A 13830-nucleotide genomic window follows, 5' to 3' on the forward strand; every position below is an offset into this window, starting at 1 on the left:
TTCGGTTGTTTTTTGTTTGTTTGTTTTTTTGTTTTGTTTTTTAACGTCACTCACAAGCTGAACTTCGTCATTCCCAACGCACAGCACAACACAATTATCACAGGCCTACCCAACGAACTTGTATGATTCTTTTCAGTTCATATAAGAAAACGAACCATGGCCGGTTTACCTCTGTCAACCATTTGTTGACATGTCCAACTGTCCATCTGGCGAGCTCTTCTGCTGGTGGGAGTGACATGTTTAAGCTGTCCTGATTCTAGTAGACTGGACAAACCGAACTTTTCCGAACACATGTAAAAAAAAACTTCCTGGTCTCCTCAATGGCACAGTGCTTCCACCAATCACATTGCGTTGTCACTCAAGCACAGTTATCGTCGGGACTATTTCCGGTGACCAGCCCCACATTGTGACCTCCCGTGAATTTCCCCACAGACAGTTACATGGCTCTGTGGGTTCCCCCTCGTTCACTTTATCTTTGAGCAGGGACCATTTTGGATCTCTCCAAGATTGCCTCACTGCTACACACAGATACACGTTTTCGACTGAGCAAGCACGCATACGCGCACATGCATGCTTATGTCAGTGCGGCATACCGTTATGCCATCACACGTACACACACACACACACATACACACACACACACACGAGAGTAGTTAGCAGATAACTGAGTCAGTGATGTTTTTAATGCATGTGTTTCTCTAATCGATTCGATACTATGACTTTTGGTAGACCGAGTCTGTCATCATAGTTCCAAACCATTTTCACTTAGTTTGACGGACGAATCCGTGTAAATGACTTCAGCGTTATAACTGTTTCATTTGTATTCAACTAGATTTGCTTTCAATGTATAGTCTTGATATAGTTACACACACACACACACACACACACACACACACACAGCCCGGAGAGAGAGAACAACATTCTTTATTTCGAGGATCGATAAATAAACACTGGTGTGCTTTTTTACATCCAGTCTACGCCTTAAACAGGGTCTATACTACACGAATAAAAAATCAAGGCACGGTGAAACACACGCACGCACGCACACACACACACACACACACACACACACACACGCACACGCACACACTCGTTTTTTTCCTCTCATTATTTTCTACAAATCTCTGCATCCTGGTGCGACCCTCCGAGGTGGAGCACACGGACATATTTTGGACTTAAATACGTCCGTGGGTGCAGCAGACACTCCGGAGATTCGTATGTCAAGGGAGGTCATTAGCCATGTCTGCGTATACCTTTGAATCACACTTCCGGTTCAAGATGTCGGTAAGGACAGAAACAGCGTGAAACTCGTCGCTCTTTTTCAGTTGCAGTATCATTTTTATTTATTGTTTGATTTCGCCAACAATTTAGATTTGGAATATTGGCATGTAAGATTAGAATTTTCGCTTTACCGGTATTTTATTATATATATTATATCATCTGAGCCATTAGACGACATGTGCGTGCATTGCATGATCGTGCGGATGACGAGCGTTTTGTTTCCATTGTCAGTGGATCACTGGATGTCACATTGTCAGTGTGGGCATAGGCTTTTTGACAAAGACAACAGACTCATGGCTATGCCAGTCTCAGGAAGATTGATTAACTAACATAATGTGTTCAGATGAATTAGTTGGGGTATACAAGATATTTCGGTTTCTTTTCCAAGCATTTAGCTGCCACAATATAGATTGTTGATTTTATTCATATAGTATGTACTAATGTAGACGTAATGAATAGCTCACAATCTGTTATATTTTTTTCTTTTTATTCTAGAACCCAAATCCAGGAGGAAATGGTCCAGGCATGATGCCACCTTATGGAGTAAGTATGAAAAACATTGTCCTTTACATTATTTCCTTCACAAAATTAATGATAATGTGTCAGTGTGTTTTGCTTTCCAGGCTCCAAACCATGAAATCAGTGTGTGTTTGTGTGTGTGCGCGTGCATGCACACACTTCCCCCAAGTTCCTGTCAAACATTTGTGCATGTATCAACATCACACAATATCAGAATCAGATCAATGCACACACTGACACATACAATACTAAAAAAACCCAAAAAAAACAAACAAACTGGAACATAAACATAGCCTCATTGGTGTGCCATTAGAATTAGATTTTTGGCATGTACGACAGTACAGCGTTACTATTAGAAAGAGATAAATCATATAAGTTTGGCTTTTACTAGTTTTAGTTTATTTTTATTTTATTTTATTTTTGTTGTTAATTCTAGATTTGATGACTGTGCTGTCTGACTATGAATCACTATATGTAAAATTGTAAGCTTTGTATTTATTAATTAAAAATTAAATATAGTATGATTTTTATGCAAGATATTTACTCAAGTAACTGTACACACCTTTCGGACAGAAACATGAACACAGGTTATCAGTTTCAACACACAAGACACACATTGTACACATTTCAACCCTAGAGCTGGTTATGTAGTGAAAGCAAAAACTTTTTGTTTTATCTTAGTTATACCTTATCAGTCAGTTTAATGCTACATAATTTGTTTTGTTTAATTCTGTAAATAATATAATACTTATTTTTGGTTTGCTTTGACAAAGTTTTAACATGGTTCACTTTATTTGCTGTTCCTTCTTTTTAGATTTTATTTGTTTTGTTGTTGTTGTTTTTTGTGGGTTTTTTTGTTTTTCGTGAACTGTGTTGTAACATGTGTGAATGATGCAATTGTTAATTGAGTATGTTTTTGTTTTGTTAGATGCCCCCTCCAGGCGGCCCACCCCCTGGGTTTATGCCCCCAATGGGAGGACCGCCAATGGGCCCTGGGCCCATGCAAGGTAAGTTGACTTGACAGAAAGGATTTGTGCTAGGCAGAGGGGTGTTGATTCTTACAGAAGGAGTCTAAGGGGGGCGAGGGGTGTGGTTGGGGTGGCAGAGGAGGGGGGGGGTGGCAGAGGAGGGGGGGGGGATTAAGTCAAACAATACATACAAATTATTAACAAGATAGTAATCAGATTTATTATATAGGTGCTGAATTAAAAAGTAACATAATTGACAAATGGAAATGTCCTGATGTTTTAAATCTAAGTATGCAAAAGTCTTTGAAGTGTGAAGAACTTTTTTTTTTCTTCTGTTTTTATTAAAGAGAGAAAGACAAAAAATACAAACATCCTGAAAGCAGAAGGTCTAAATTTGAATAATGGACAAACTTTTTTTTTTTTTTTTATTTTATTTTATTATTCTAGTTTGTATCATCGATGTGAAATACACTACAGTATCAGTATTAAAAACAGTTTTGTATTTTACATCTAGACACCATTACAGTGGAGGAAAAGCGCGGATAAATAACTAGACAACAAATTCAGAAAGTTTATAAGAACTGGGTTGTAAAATAAGACTCACTTTTGATAGAAGGTGTACAACGATTCAGACCATAGGTCTGTCTTCAGGGACTGTGTTAGTTGGAGATGACAGTAGAGGTAAAAGAAAAGCTGAAGAAGATTGTGAGAATTACTCAGTAAAAAGAGGCGAGGATGAACAGAGAAGTGAGTAGAAATTCAGACAGGGTGGGAGAAGAATTTCCATGCATCTGTCTTTAGTTTTGTTGCTGTTAATTTACATCTTCTACAACAGATCTTCAACCTGCTCACAACAGTAGCACTGGTACATATTAATTTTTTTTTTTTTTTTCAATCTGTACCAAGTAAATATATATCAACTGAATAAAATACATGATATTTCACACTGCTGTTGTAATTTTCCACACTACATTAAACTTAATTGTTATACTATGTTAAAAAAAAAAAAAGTTATGTTAATAATAATATTAAGATTTCTTGTGATCATGTACTCCATTGAGTTCTGAAAATTGTTGACAACTTACATAAGATAAATTTGTTGTTGTTGTTGACAGGTTTTAATTAGCCCCCTAACATCAGCAAAATACCTTTTCTTTTTGTCTGGACAGGTTTTAATGGACCCCCAAATATGCCAGTGCCACCACCTGTGTTTCCACCTGGCATGCCTCCACCTATGGGGTTCCCACCACCTATGTTTCCAGGTTTGTTTAATAATACATGTGTCATTGTCTGCAGATTATGTGTAGGGATACACTGCTCAGCTGAAAGAAAACGATACCATTAGCATAGAATATGTCTTTATTACCGAGTGTACCAAGGTCACAAGGAATATTGGTGGGAGGGGGGGGGGGTAGTACATTACAAGGTACGAACGTAAGTCAAAAATTATACACAGATACAGTAGAAATTAGGATACATACATGTGCATATCAAAACAAAAACTTGTGCATACTCACACACGCACACACACACACACACACACACTCACTCTCTCTCTCTCTCTCTCTCTCTCTCTCACACACACACACACACACACACGTTTGAACAGAGGCCGCATATTACATGTGGGTGGGGCTGATGACTAGATCTTCAGGTAGATGGTCGTTGATTGCACAATTCTATTTATCATACTAGATTTGTTCGAGAGACAGGGCATTGACTGCTTTGGGGAAAAAGCTATTGGCGAAGTGATTGGTTTTCGTCCTTGTACTTCTGTACCGTCGACCAGAGGGGAGCATCTCGAAAATCCCAAAATTTGGATGGGATTCATCCTGGTTGATTGATTTTGTTTATTTGAGTAGCCGCTTATAATATATGTCGTCTAGAGAAGGTAGATCAGCCCCGGTAATTTTGGTGGCAGGTTTTACGATTCTGTTAAGGGCTGCAACTTCTGCCTTGGAAATGTTTCTGTGCCAAACAGTAATAGAGAAGGTTAGCACACTTTCAGTGACTGCTCGGTAGAAATCAAACATGATCTCGTTTTGAATTCTGAACTTTTTGAGGCACCAAAGAAAGTTCAGGCGCTGTTGTGCTTTCTTAACAATTTTTTCCGTATTTTTCTCCCATTTCAAATCGTTGGAAATGATGAGTCAGAGAAATTTAAATTCGCTGATGATCTCTACTTGTTTGTCTTTAATGACAAGTGCTAAGGGGTCAGATCTGGTCTTCCTGAAATCTAAAATTAATTCTTTTGTTTTTGATACGTTGAGTTCAGAGTTGTTTTGATCACACCAGCTGACAAGTTCCAGTACTTCTTCCCTATATTTTGACTCATCACTGTTCGTAATCAGCCCTTCTAGAGTTGTATCGTCGACAAACTTGACCATGGTGTTACATTCATTTTGAGTTGCACAGTCATGTGTGAATAGTGAGTACAACAGTGGGGATAGAACACAACCCTAAGGAGCGCCTATGTTGAGAATGTATGTGGAGGAGGTGAAGTCACCAACTTTAACAACTTGCGGTCTGCATCTTAGAAAATATAGGATCCATACACAAATTGATTCAGGCAGCGAGAGGTCTTTTAATTTAAAAGGATCCTAGTATAGCTGTTAGGATTTTCGAGATGTCTGAGGACGTGGTAGAGGCCTATGCTAATGGCATCTTCAGCTGATCTGTTAGCTCTATAGGTGAACTGAAAGGGATCAAAAGATGGAGGAATGCAGGTTTTTAGGAATTGTAGAATCAAGCGTTCAAATGTTTTCATGACGATTGATGTTAAGGCTACGGGACGATAATCATTAAGACAACTAGGCTGTGCTTTTTTTGAAACAGGAATGATTGTTGATTTCTTAAAGCAGTGTGGCACCACACAATACTGAAGGGACATCTTAAATATGTCAGTGAAGACACTAGATAGTTGGACAGCACACTTCCTCAAAAGGCCTGGTGAGATGTTGTCAGGGCCAGCGGCTTTTCTCATTTTCAGACGTCTGAAGTGGCGTCTGACTTCATTCTCCTGGACTATGAAAGGGGGAGTGGGGGGTGATTTTGGGTGCAACCACATCAGAAGTAGACAATGGTTTGTCATATCTGGAGTAGAATATGTTTAGTTTGTCTGGAAGAGTTCTGTCAGTGTTGTCGACTGTCTGGTGGGTCATTTTATAATCAGTGATGTTCTGCAGTCCAGTCCACACATTCCTCGAGTTGTTTGCAGACAAGTTTTCTTCCGATTTTTTCCTGTATAAAAACTTTGCTTTTGTGGACTGTTCTATCATCAGTTTCGCAAAAAGCTCTCTCTTTTCCTTTAGTTTTTGCCTAACAGCCCCGTTACACCAAATTTTGTCGCTTGAAAAATATATATATTTTTTGTTGGAATGCACACACTTTCACAGAAAGAAATATAATCACACATTACAGTTAATGAGTTAGAAAAGGGAATGAAACTTGTGTAATTGTTACAGGCTGATCTGAGCTAGGAAAAGGGAATGAAACTTGTGTAATTGTTACAGGCTGATCTGAGCTAAGAAAAGGGATTAAACTTACGTAGTTGTTAAGGCTGATCTGAGCTAAGAAAAGGGATTAAACTTATGTAGTTGTTAAGGCTGATCTAAGCTAAGGAAAGGGATTAAACTTATGTAGTTGTTGCAGGCTGATCTGAGCTTGGAAAAGGGATTAAACTTATGTAGTTGTTGCAGGCTGATCTGAGCTAGGAAAAGGGATTAAACTTATGTAGTTGTTGCAGGTTGATCTGAGCTAGGAAAAGGGATTAAACTTATGTAGTTGTTGCAGGCTATTTGAAAACTTTGGGTGAAATGTAGTCCTGAATTGTGTACCAGGCTTTGCCAAGTCCTGTTTACAGGTATCTGTATGTTAAAAAAAAGCTTAAAAATACCTGAAATGTGAAAATCAAATCACAAAAGTTTTTGTGTTTTTATAAGTTAAAAAAAAAACCACACCTGAAAATCAAATGACAAAAGTAGCTTAGGATATGGAAAGATCAAAATTGTGACAGGTGCTTGAAATATTTTCTGTTATTCAACCATGACAGGCATTGCTGAGCAGTTCTGGTTTCTGTTTGGTTGCAGGTGGTGAGATGAATCAAGGCACCCCTCCTCCACCGGCAACTCAGGAGAATAAGGTAACATTGCAGTGATCACTTTGAGATCATTTGTTTCTCTTTTTATAGTTTCTGTTTCACCCTCACTTTCAGGGACTGAAGGTGAGGTTTTCAGTTTCTCGGGGTGTCACTGCGTTGGGGCAAATCCATGTATGCTAAACCGCATCTGTTAGTGTTAGGTACATGCAGTGTTAGGTACATGAGTGCATTGTGTACCTAATAGTATTAGAGTGGATTTTTGCTACAGAATTTTGCCAGAGGGCAACACTGTCTTTGCCATGGGTTCTTTTTCAGTGCGCAAAGTGCCTGCTGCAGACGGGACCTCGGTTTATCATTTCATCTGAATGTTCAGTTTGATTTTCCTGTCAGACTTGGGAGAAAGGGCAAGAAAAGAGCAGGATTTGAACCAGACCCTCATGGGCACACAGACACATATTGATATTGGCTTGCGAATGATTTTGCGAAATAAAGTAAACACCAAAACACCAAGGTCATAGCTCTACTCAGACGGGCGCAATAGCCGAGTGGTTAAAGCGTTGGACTGTCAATCTGAGGGTCCCGGGTTCGAATCACGGTGACGGCGCCTGGTGGGTAAAGGGTGGAGATTTTTACGATCTCCCAGGTCAATATATGTGCAGACCTGCTAGTGCCTGAACCCCCTTCGTGTGTATATGCAAGCAGAAGATCAAATACGCACGTTAAAGATCCTGTAATCCATGTCAGCGTTCGGTGGGTTATGGAAACAAGAACATACCCAGCATGCACACCCCCGAAAACGGAGTATGGCTGCCTACATGGCGGGGTAAAAACAGTCATACACGTAAAAAGCCCACTCGTGTGCATACGAGTGAACGCAGAAGAAGAAGAAGAAGAAGAATAGCTCTACTCCCTTGAGCTATGCCAGTCATATGGCCATCCTTGAATTATACATTTACCAATATCCCTGTACATTATCATAGGAATTCCTTTTCTGGTTTTATTGTTGATTCTGTGTATGCCGCTGATCATCTAGTGAGCTCCTCTGTCTATTAGTTTGGTGTTCAGCTGCTTCATTTTGGGATCATTATAGAGTACTGAGTGTGTGTGTGTTGCTGGTTTAGGTAGCTGCACTCAAGAGTTTGATAGTAAAAAAAGAGAAACTTCCAAACCATGTGGCATTTCAAAGTAGTATCTGTGACTGCGGTGTACAGAAATACTGATGATACATGACATTTATAAAGTGCAGTTCTTTCAGTCAAAGCGTATTGCACAACCTCTATATATGTGATTTTGGTGAGCAGAGTCCTTGGGGAGAGTTTAAAGCCCCTGATGGAAGAACCTACTATTACAACAGCGTCACCAAAAAGTCCAGCTGGGAAAAACCAGATGAACTGAAGACCATAACAGAGGTAATCCAACCTGCCGTACCCCTTTTTGTTCAGATAGTGTGTATAGACGTGTGTGTGTTGTGGTTGTGGTGTTCTTGTAGTGTTTTTCGATTTTACTTTTCACTGAGAGTGATATCAGATGGTATCTTTTTGTTGTTGTGTATGCATGTATGTTGTTTTATTTGGTCATACTGCTTTTGTTTAATCAGAAGTCAACCTTAACTTACATATTATATTGATTTCTTGATGATTTAATCACATATGCTTGAAAGACACAAAATGGTCATGTTTATAAGATATAGACGATTATGACAGGTTCATGATTATATTAAGATGGTTATAATGATAATGTTGTGCTGAAGTCTTAGAAAATAGTCATCTGCTGTCTGTATCTTTCTTTTATTAGTTTAAACCTATTATGTCTTTAATTAAATGTTCTTTTATTTCTTACAAACAGATTATTTTCAGATTGAACAATAACTCTAGATAAAGCTCATTCAAAGAAATGAAAAATAGGTTTTTAAGTATTAGAATCCTAATAGAAAAAAATGAATGTGAAAAAACAATTACTGTCACATTTAGTAATCAGAAAAGTATGAATGAACCCATTGATAACATCCCCACTCCCCCATCCCCCCCAAAAAAAACAAAGAGAAGGTTGTCTTTTTTCCAGAAATTGTTATCACAATGTCCGTGGAAAGAGTACAAGTCAGACTCGGGCAAGGTGTACTACCACAACTCGCAGACCAAGGAGAGCTGCTGGACCAAGCCCAAGGAACTAGAAGAGTTGGAGGAGAAGATCCGTGCCCAGGAATCAAAGTCAGTCCTGTTTGTGTGTGTTCTGGTGTAGCCATTGATATGGGTGGGTGTGTGTGCATGTGAGAGAGAGAGGGAGAGAGAGAGAATATGTGTGTGTGTGTGTGTTGGAGAGCATGTGCTTTGTGTGCCCAGGAATCAGAGTCAGTCCTGTGTGTGTGTGTTCTGGTGTAGCCATTGATATGGGTGGGTGTGTGTGCGTGTGAGAGAGAGAGAGAGAGAATATGTGTGTGTGTGTGTGTGTTGGAGAGCATGTGCTTTGTGTGCCCAGGAATCAGAGTCAGTCCTGTGTGTGTTTTCTGGCGTAGCCATTGATATGGGTGGGTGGGTGAGTGTGTGTGTGAGAGAGAGAGAGAGAGAGTGTGTGTGTGTGTGTGTGTTGGAGAGCATGTGCTTTGTGTGGCCAGGAATCAGAGTCCTGTGTGTGTTTTCTGGCGTAGCCATTGATACACGTGTGAGAGCGTGCGTGTGAGTGTGCTTTGTGTCTGTGTGAGCATGTATGTGTGTGTACTTGTATGAGTGGAGGTTCAGTTACTTTTCTCATTGGCACTTATATCTTTTAAACAATTTCTCACTGATGGTAAAATACTGCAGGTCAAAGGAATGAATAAAAGAACAAGAAAAGTTGAGTAACTTATAAGGCGTTTTTTCTGTTTCTGTATCTGATGGAAGCTCTAAAACATAAGTTTAAAAAAAAAAAAAAATCAAAGTAAAAGAAGAAGAAAAGTTTTCTTTCCTCATTAAAGTAAATGCAAAACCAGCATAATTAATTTTCACACTTAAAAAAAGATTTTTTCGGCGCATTTATTACAGTAACTTTTGAATACTTTCTTTTTTAGAATGAAAAGCTTTTTTTTTTTAATTCAGAAAATGTGCTTATCTCAGAGAGTTGGGGTGCTCTTGTTTTTTTGTTTGTAGTTGGGTTTTTTTTTGTTTTTGTTTTTTTGTTTTTTACTGAAGCTTCATATAGAAGTAAAAGGCTTTTTCATGGAGCTGTTAAACAAAACTTGACTTTTATTTAGTATTGTCTTTTTTTATGTTAGTATCATTCATGTACTTCCAGATACAATGCTGTCTGTGGAGTACTGTAAACATGACTGTGGCTGTCAGTATAGGACTATAGACAACAGTATTGTACACTGTTTTAGCATTGCTGTTTGTTTATAGTGTGGTTAAATGGTTTACAGGGAAACTGGCAGTGTCCGTATATCATGTATATCTATGGCAAACGGCACTGGGTTCATGTGAAAATAAGACATCAGCTCTTTTTTATGGGTTTATATATAGATATATATTTTTTATTTTTTTTTTATTTTTTTTTATTTTTTTTTTTTTTTTTAAATACAGCAGATGTGTAGTGTATATGGATCAGTCCACACGCTTTGACGCTGCCTTGAAACTGTAACTGCAAACAACTCCTAATTATTTTTTTTTTTATTATTAGATATAATTGTGTGTCATTACAGAGCAGAAGACTCTATCCCCATGCCCAGCACACAAGCGTCCGCCCCATCATCCGCCATCCAGGCCGCCATGGAAGCCACTCTGGCCTCCATCTCCTTGCCACCGCCCCCCTCGGCGGCCGCTGCCAGCAAACCAGACGCCCCGGCTGCTGCTCCTCCTGTCACAGCCACCACAAAGCCAGCTAAAGAGTCAGAAAGGTAAGTTCATGCAGCGGGTGTTTTGTGGGTGAAAGGGTAGGGACTGTAACACATTTTTTTTATAGTTGTTTTTAACTAGAGGGCGCTAGCTAGCAGGACAAAGGGGAGGTTACCTACTTCCGGGAGGTTTTCGGCCGTAGTTGCTCCCTTTTTCTCCGCATAGGCGGATAGTAGTTTGCACAGGACAGGAATGTCAGACCCCTGCCGGAGTCTGCACTAGTTGGGTCACGGTAAGTATGTTATTTAAACGTAATTTTAGATAGAAAATTTCCTTTTTTAACTACACGTACTTTACTGTGACCCACTAGCGCAGACTCCGGCAGGGGTCTGATTCCGGTCTTGATTCCTGATTTTTCTAGTTAGCCTTGTTTTTGTGTGTATTTACTTGCCAGCTATCATGAGTGATGAAAACATGGGTCAAAGGACAGAAGAATTGGTATCAAAAGAGCTGGGAAGAACACATTTTTTTTCTGGTTAACCTTGGTAAGTTTTCTTTCTGTTTTTTCTTTGTGTGTGTGTGTGTGTGTGTGTGTGTATTTACTTGCCAGCTATCACGGGTGATGAAAATATGGTTCAAAATAAGAATTAGTTTCAGAAGATTTGGGAAGGGGGTTGGGGTGGGGGGGGGGGCTTACTGGACGTTAATAATGTGCATTTATGTCTCAGTCTTTTTGTTTAGAGATTTGATGGCACTACTTTTATTTGTCTACTGAAGTTGATATTATTTGTTGAATATCTTTTGCCTGTTCACTTTCTTGAATGTGCAAAAAAAAAAAAGTATTCAGTCCTTTCCTTCATAAAACTTTGAGTAAATTATAATCTTTGATTTGAATGACATGGTCAAGATCTGGAATACATCAAGATTGCCGGTAGTGTCAAGAATTTTCCAGCTGTATGTATGCTGTATTTTCCACATGTATGTAGAGATTGTATGTGTTTCAGCTCTGAAAGCGAGGGGGAAGCCCCACCACCAAAGAAGGAATACCACTTCAGGAACAAAAAGGAGGCCATTGAAGCCTTTAAGGCATTGCTCAAAGAAAAGGTAAAGAGCTTATTTCAAAGACTTGTGCACACATCCAAAAGATGTTGCAAGTTATTAGGCCCGTCATCTGTATGAATACAGATGGTTGATTTCAGGGAAGAAAATACTTTGCAGAATGTGTGTAAGTGTATTTTTATACCTGTATTTTTAAGCAAATCATGAAGCCATAAATGTTGCTGTTTGAGCTGTTCATTCAAGTAATACTCTAAGGACTTAGTTTTTCTGTGAAATCACAGTGAAACCACATATTTAAAAATTCTTTTTTCTTCTTTTTTTTTCTTATTTGTTTGATGGGTTTCACATACTCTGACATGATATTGTTTCTTGGTACAAGCAATTTCTCAGCTGTAAGCTGTCAGAGTTTGGGCTTCAGCTTTTAATTTTCACACTTCCACATTGCTCTATGTATTTACTGAAGTTCACGTTTGCATTAGTAATGGTTCTGCTTGGGGTTTTTTTTTGTTTGTTTGTTTTTTCTCACTCATTTCTCTTGTTTACCTGTCCTGGTGAAATCATTTACAATGTGAAATTGTTGATCTTAAATCCATTTTGGATGTCAAATAGGTGTGGAGAAAGAACATGGTCAAGACAAGGTATTACCATTATTTTGGGTGTTTGGGGGGTTTTTTTTGTTTTGTTTTTTTACAATGTCAAAGCATTAGTTGTGCTAAATTCTTTGAAATAATAGCCCATTGCCATGCTTTTATGCTTGCTGTATTTTATGTGACCAGGATGTGCCATCTACCTCGTCATGGGAGAGTGCCATGAAACTGATCATCAACGACGGGCGGTACGGAGCTCTGAAGCATCTCAACGAGAAGAAACAAGCGTTCAACGAATACAAGACACAGAAGGCAAAGGAGGAAAAGGTTGGTGACATGTCATTAGGCTACCACATCTTCTGCACTCTCAGAACACACAGATTGCTGGATGTAGCAGACAAGAATACTGTCCTTTGTAATGTCTTAAAGCAGGGTTTGTGCAGAGTTTGTGGAAGTTTTGAAAAAGTCTTGGAAAAATGAGAGAACCATATGTTTTGCCCTTCATGGTTTGAAAAAGTCTTGGCATTTTTATAAACCGCTTGACCAGTACCATCCAATAAAGAACTTAATACGTTAAAAAAAAACCAAAAAAAACCACCAAATGTACATACCAAAAACTAATGAAAATTTAACATCAGTACTGGGATATCTGCAATGTCTTTCGTCAACAGCCTAGCAGATGAAGATCTGATTCAGTTTGGCTTTGTGCTAAGTTTGGAATAGAAAATTTTCTTTCTGGTCTGAAAAAGTAAGTTTTTTGGTAGGTTTTTTTGTTTATTTGGGTTTTTGTTTTTTAGGGGAGGGGGTGTGTGTTTGTTTTTTGTTTGTTTTTTCTTTTTGTGTTCTTGAATAAAATAAAAAATTTAAAAAATCTTATCTGTGGGAACCCTGTTACATAAGCTAATACTTTCTGTTCCAACTTTATGTGTGTGTGCATGCATGGGTTGTTAGTGTAATATTTGGAAAAGTCCAAGGCAAGAAACTGCACTGGTTTATCGTATTGTTATGGTTTTCAGGAAGAACAGAGAATCCGTGCCAAACAGGCCAAGGAGGATCTGGAGCAGTTCCTTCTCCACAGTGACAAGATGAACTCCTCCGTCAAATACTGGTCAGACATTGATGCTTGTTGGTTTTGTCTTCTTCTTCTTCTGCGTTAGTGGGCTACAACTCCCACGTTCACTCATATGCTCACGAATGGGCTTTTACTTGTATGACCATTTTTTCGCCGCCATGTAGGCAGCCATACTCCGTTTTCGGGGGTGTGCATGCTGGGTATATTCTTGTTTCCATAACCCACCGAATGCTGACATGGATTACAGGATCTTTAACGTGCGTATTTGATCTTCTGCTTGCATATACACACAAAGGGGGTTCAGGCACTAGCAGGTCTGCACTAGCAGGTTGACCTGGGAGGTCGTAAAAATCTCCACCCTTCACCCACCAGGCGCCATCACCGTGATTCGAACCCGGGACCCTCAGATTGACAGTCCAATGCTTTAACAACTTGGCCATTG

At 39.1% G+C, this 13830-nt stretch overlaps 2 protein-coding genes across 7 annotated transcripts in view; one reads left to right on the forward strand and one right to left on the reverse strand.

Annotated features, from left to right (window-relative positions):
* The window catches only part of LOC143293882 (uncharacterized), a 79248-nt gene extending 78935 nt beyond the window's left edge, over window positions 1-313 (reverse strand). For all 4 annotated transcript variants that reach the window (XM_076605218.1, XM_076605216.1, XM_076605217.1 and 1 more), the window contains exon 1: window positions 170-313. In XM_076605218.1, coding sequence (XP_076461333.1) covers window positions 170-238 — 69 coding nt within the window. In that variant the 5' untranslated portion in view covers window positions 239-313. The remainder of the gene's footprint in view (window positions 1-169) is intronic.
* Window positions 314-1259: 946 nt separating this feature from the next.
* LOC143293884 (pre-mRNA-processing factor 40 homolog A-like) overlaps window positions 1260-13830 on the forward strand; it is a 31212-nt gene continuing 18641 nt past the window's right edge. For all 3 annotated transcript variants that reach the window (XM_076605220.1, XM_076605222.1, XM_076605221.1), the window contains exons 1-11: window positions 1260-1284; window positions 1777-1824; window positions 2729-2807; window positions 3938-4030; window positions 6857-6909; window positions 8169-8276; window positions 8929-9074; window positions 10538-10732; window positions 11675-11774; window positions 12506-12643; window positions 13333-13424. In XM_076605220.1, the coding sequence (XP_076461335.1) occupies window positions 1279-1284; window positions 1777-1824; window positions 2729-2807; window positions 3938-4030; window positions 6857-6909; window positions 8169-8276; window positions 8929-9074; window positions 10538-10732; window positions 11675-11774; window positions 12506-12643; window positions 13333-13424 (1058 nt within the window). In that variant the 5' untranslated portion in view covers window positions 1260-1278. The remainder of the gene's footprint in view (window positions 1285-1776; window positions 1825-2728; window positions 2808-3937; window positions 4031-6856; window positions 6910-8168; window positions 8277-8928; window positions 9075-10537; window positions 10733-11674; window positions 11775-12505; window positions 12644-13332; window positions 13425-13830) is intronic.

This window comes from Babylonia areolata, chromosome 19 (assembly GCF_041734735.1).
Source record: "Babylonia areolata isolate BAREFJ2019XMU chromosome 19, ASM4173473v1, whole genome shotgun sequence".
In the NCBI taxonomy this organism is placed as follows: domain Eukaryota; kingdom Metazoa; phylum Mollusca; class Gastropoda; order Neogastropoda; family Buccinidae; genus Babylonia; species Babylonia areolata.